This window comes from Apaloderma vittatum, unplaced genomic scaffold (assembly GCF_000703405.1).
Source record: "Apaloderma vittatum isolate BGI_N311 unplaced genomic scaffold, ASM70340v1 scaffold3103, whole genome shotgun sequence".
In the NCBI taxonomy this organism is placed as follows: domain Eukaryota; kingdom Metazoa; phylum Chordata; class Aves; order Trogoniformes; family Trogonidae; genus Apaloderma; species Apaloderma vittatum.
The window spans coordinates 41,899-47,429 of NW_009709631.1; the positions used below are offsets into that span (position 1 = coordinate 41,899).

General features: G+C 43.0%; 1 protein-coding gene across 1 annotated transcript in view; it reads left to right on the plus strand.

Annotated features, from left to right (window-relative positions):
• HS1BP3 (HCLS1 binding protein 3) overlaps window positions 1-4,651 on the plus strand; it is a 45,931-nt gene extending 41,280 nt beyond the window's left edge. The window contains exon 6 of the mRNA XM_009866991.1: window positions 4,423-4,651. Coding sequence (XP_009865293.1) covers window positions 4,423-4,651 — 229 coding nt within the window. The remainder of the gene's footprint in view (window positions 1-4,422) is intronic.
• The last annotated feature ends 880 nt before the right edge of the window (window positions 4,652-5,531 follow it).

Genomic DNA, 5,531 nt, shown 5'->3' on the forward strand with positions numbered 1-5,531 from the left:
CTGTTCTGCGAGAACTGCTGTGAGTTGCATAACCCAGCTCCAGGCATGATCCTTTTGGATACTTTAGCAAATTATGGGAGTCTTTGTCTCTTGCTTTCATTACTGATTCTTCTCATTAGAGCATTCCCAGCAAACAGAGGTCACTGTCCCCTTCATGCTAGGTGCTGTACACGTGCATATTCATTCTTGTCCCAAAGGTCCTGTCCAGATAGACTTCAAAGAAGTGGCTTCTAAAACGTTGGTGTTCTGATGACAGGTGTGTCTGTGTCCAGGTCGGAACTCATTTACTCTCTCGGAAGTCCGCATGCTAGCAGTCATATCACAGAGTGTTGTGACACCCTTTCTTCAGTCAGGGTTTTGATTGCTTTCTCTGTCTGGAGACAAAGAGAATTTCCACCAATAGAGTCTGCAATTCAGCACAACAGTACGGCAGGAATTCTAAACAATGTGGCGCTGCTTTTCTGTCACAGAAGAAGAAAGAGACTAATTAGAGAATGATTAATTACATGGATTCTGTGCCTGATTGTCTACAAAATGTTGGGGGTGGGAAGGTTCTTCCTTTAGTCTTGTTATTTCAGAATAGTTGATTTTTTTCTTCTTCTTCTTCCTGGCTTGGAGTTAAATATGGCCATAGTTAGGCATTGCATCAATTCATTTGCTTCTCAAGAAACAGAAGTCCTTGTTTCTCTCTCTGCCTGAGGCATTTTGCATTTTACCTCTTTAGTTTTCCAAAGACAGTGGATCAAACAGTTTCCCTAGCACTGCAACACTGAAAAGCAGGTTTTGAGACAAAACCCACGTATTATCTGCTGTGTTCTCTGTAAAAAGACTTCTGTCTAAGCAAGGTCTTGAAAAAGTCCAGGACAAAAAAAAGATTTGCATGATCATCTTCCAAAATTTTAAAAATCATCTCTTGCAGGATTTTTGACCTAAAAGCACACTACTAAAGAAAACCACCCACCTCCTCACCTCCTCAAAAAACCCCACAAGCTACTGGACTGCATCTTTTGGGGATGTGTTATGACTGTGCTAAGTGGTTTTGTTGCAGTGGTTAGCACTGAATTTAGTACAGAGCCACACAGTAGTGGAGAAGTTGGGAAGCTGTATCATCCAATCAGGTTAATTATGTGTATTTACTGCTGCCCCTTCTGGGCAGTGCCCCTTCTCAAACAGCGCTCATGCTTTCTCCGCATGATCTGTATGTATATGTACGTATTCTTCAGCTGGTTATTATGGTTTGTGTTATCTGTGACCAAAACTTTCTGTGTCATGGACGCTGATTCATTCAGTATTTGTTTATGCCAAGAAGGGAGGCATCAGATCAGCTAAAGAAAGCTGGGCTCCAGAAATACCAGCCCTAACACATTTTGTTTATTACACAGCAAAGAGAACAAGAGAAAAAGAACATGTCTTGGCAATGTGTTCACAGGTGTGATATCTCTTGGATATCAGAGTTTGCAGCAAACGAAAATGCCTGGATTTAAATTAAATTAATTCCTCTGTGTAGATGAGAAGTTCAGAAGGAAGAAATACACTGGCAAGAGTGTTTTGTAAGTTAGGAATATGTCACGCACAGGGAATCATGGAAACTAAAGACATCAGAAATCTTACCTAATTAAAGAGAATATAATCTCCAGAATTACTTGAGGGATAAAATTTGAGGAGCTGCCTGCTGGAATACAAGTCCGCAAGGTAGAGTTCAGGGTGCAGAGCTCTGGGAGAGTGATCCCACTCCACTCGTCCATCCCTTGGTCTGTTCAGGTATTTTCTAGTTTTAAGTATCAGTGTTCAGGCAGTTGATTTTACAAGGTTAGTCTTGGTTAAAACAGAACCTCTTCAGATTCCCTTTGGGAGTCACAAGAAGATCTGATTTCAAGATCAGTTTTACCTTAAAGGGTTCTGACTCTCTATGCAGCAGAAAATTCAGGCTAATCCTTGTTCACTTCATGGCCAGTTCATGGTGCGTGTAGTTTCCCTCAGCCTGGGCAGTGAAGACGTGAGTTCCTCTCCGCTTTAAATAAGGATGAACATAGTAAAGAAACCCCTGAAATCGTGCAGTTTTTCTTAATAATGATGGGATCTTTAGCTGAGAGTGCTGCAGCTCGTGGAGTACCTGTGGTTTTAACATTCCAGCCATGTGCACTAAGTTTGGAGCAATAGAGTGTCTCAGAGATACTGATTCTGCTGCTGCTCATGTTCCCCATGGTACTGGCCTGTTAATCAGTTGCCTTCCACATTATGGGAGAGCTCAGCTTTGCTTTAAGAGCCTGCAGAAGGCTCCACCAATATGTGAATCCCAACTTTTGCTGTATGGTTAGAGCCGTTTACAGGCTACTGGTGAACAAAGAGAGAAAGGGAGAAATCACAGCCGCATTTAGTCAAAGGAAGTTATCCCAGTGGCTTTGCAGCCTCATTGCCCGGCAGTGGGGAGGACAGGCACTACAAAGGACAAATGAGTAGAAGGACCAAAAAATGAAAGACGATGAGACTCATTCATGCTCCAGGGACGGCCTACCTATGGCACTTGTAGAAGAAGAAACTAAAAAGGCACCTTCCTGGTGAGCGGAGCTGCTGGGGAGCACTTCCAGCAAATCCCTCCCAGTCCCCAGGGTCTCAAATAAGAAGCTTCAGAGAATCATCCTGGAGAGAAGCAGCTGTGGTGTGTTCCCTTAGGCACCTTTCCATTCGCTCCTTGCCCTTTGCCCTGAGGTGGCTGTGAGTGCTGTGACCAACCATCCGTCTCATCTTCCTGCATGGAGGGACTGGGCTGCCTCTTGGTGGAGGGCCCTTGCAGAGACAGAGGGAGATGATGGGCTGCACGTGCTGCCAACTCCTTTCTTGTTTACGAACCACTTTGCCAGACTTTCTTATCCTCACGAGTCCTCAAAGAGTGAACTAAGGAAAGCTGTTTGAAGGGTATCTTAGCATCAGAGAAAACTCCAGTCCCTTTGAATTAATTCCTGCACCTTACTTTCGTCTCCTGGTTCATTTGCAGCTTCCCTGTTACTCTACCGTTTGGCTGAAGTTTGATACAAACAGTTCTTCTAACAGTGCCTATAAACAATTCAACAGTTAAATCATTTCACTGCCAAATATGCTACAGTCATAGACTACGTGTATCACACTGCACCTGGGGTCTGGCAAGGCGATTCCCACTTGTTACAAACCTGCCTTATGATCTTTGGCTCCTGCTCCCCTATGTAAAAGTTTTTTCTTGTGCTTCTTATCCTTTAGCTTTCTTGATTTTATATGCTACAGCTAAAGGTGGAGCCCTTTGCAAGTCATGCATTTTGTAATCATATACAAGGTATGTGTTTTGTCAGAGGCTTCACTTTTGTAGCTGGTCATGACAGAGCTAATTAACTGTGTGGATTGCTGGTTGGGTTTTGACTGCTTAACAATTATTTACCAATCAAGCCTTTGGGAAATTAACAACTTGGGGTTGGAATAGGTGATCCCTAGAGGTCCCTTCCAACTCCAACAACTCTGTGATTCTGTGAACTGCATTTACTCCTTCTGATGTTTTATTTGACCACAGTGCTCAGAGGACCAAGACAAGAGGCTATTTTGATTCAGAGCAGAAATTACCGTGGCCTGTAAAGACTTCTCTAGCTATGCTAATTTTCACTTTGCCATTACTTTTAGAGATGTGGTGTGTCACAAGCTTCTTTTCCTTTCCTCCCCATACTCACTTTCTAAAGGCAGACACCTCCTGGAGTCACAAGACAATCTGTTACAAGGGTGCTCTCAAAATCTTTTAACAGCTCCTATGGGAACCGAGTTGGGCACGCACAGCATGCTGTGTCCCCTGGTAAGGTCTGACAATGCAGGTGGAAAACATCCTTAACTGTTTCAGGTGTTTTGGGTTATTTCACTAGGAAATAGGGGGAAGCGGTTACCACAAAGAGTTGTTGTACACAGTCACAGATTGCAAAGCTTCCTCAGTTTCTTGGAAGCAAATGCGAGCACAGTATTTGTAAAGCCCTTAGTTTTTCCAGTTTCTCATGACTGAGCATTGGGCGTTCTCAGTCTCAGTCTTGTGGGAATGGGGATGAAGAGGAAGCAGAGCCAAATGTGAAAAACTTCCCTATCCCATGAAAATTTCTCACAAGGAAATCATCCTGTCACAAATCAAAAGCATTTTTTTCCCAAACTAAAACCAAGTTCTTTTTCTGCTAACAATTGCAAGTCGCCTGCTGTAAAATTAATTAACTTTTATGGTGAACTGAAAACCACGTTATAAAAAGACTGTTCTTATTTTGGTTAACATTGAAACTTTTATGGAAAGCTCTTCCTAAAAGAGAAATTCATCCAAGCTGATTCTTTCCTGCAGACAGTTTTATTTTGCAAGGTGGCATTTTCTTATAAAATGAAGAGCAAAAAAATTCTCAAGATGTTACTGATGTTTTCTTTTCATTCCAGAGTCGAAGATGATTTAGAGAAACTCTTGAAAGTAACCCCAAAACCAAAACCTAAGGTACCATCGAAGCCACCACTGCCTCAGAAGCCAGCAGTTGTCCCCAGAAGCACTGATTCATCTCCACTGGCAAAGCCAAAGGAAAACAATATTCAGACAATGAATGAAGTGGACATTCTCCGGTATATTCAGGAAAATGAATCTATCGATGACCAAGATACAAGTCTTTTTTGAACATCCATATTTTTTAAATGTTACAATGCCTTCTTGGCCCAAACTGCTGATGAGCTCAGGCATCGGTAGTCAGAGCTGATCAGATATCTTTACTGTCACAGTGCTCCTTTGTGTCTCATGATAGAGAAAGCAGCAAGTCTGACAAGCAGAAGCTCAATATGATGCTTTCAGAACGGTGCAGTTGTGGTATAATGTTGCCTTAGATTTTCAGGGCTTTACAGGGAATGTGGACAAGGACATAGCACTACAGATTGTCTACCACTGTTAGAGTGTCAAGCTAGTACAGTTTCAGCCAGTTTAGTCCTGACTGAAAATTGTGTGTTGCACACGTGACAGTTGTGAATAGTGTCCAACAAATGGTTTAAGGTAAGACAGGATGCTGTTCCTGTCATTTTAGGCGGCCTGCCTCAGCTCACTGGGAAGGTCGTTTTCCTTTTATCCTGTGCATTTTTATAGCAGCCCTTTTCTCCCTGACTGGCATTTCAGTAATTTATAACTAGGAACTGTTAAGTGCAGGTAACAATTACTCCGTAGTTCAGAGAAACGCAGAAATCCCAGCTAAGCTTGACAGTCTGCTGCCTGTTGTTGCACAGATGCCAGCTAGTGAGAGGACTTGTCAGCCTGCAAACACTAAACACTATGCAATCCTGGCCCCTGGGGAGAATAGCAAAGGACTGAAGATGGGGAGGAGTGCTGCTCCAGACATCCGCAGAGGTTGCGGTATGTACGAAGTTCAGATGCTGCAGGACTCCTGTGAACTTACTCAAGATTCATAAGGGCTATTTTCTTCCAGCCAAGTCTTCCTGGGCTTCTACTGTAGTTAGTGGAGATAAAGGGATTTCTCCAGGAGGTGGTTTGGTGAAGGTGTCCTCATGGGGAA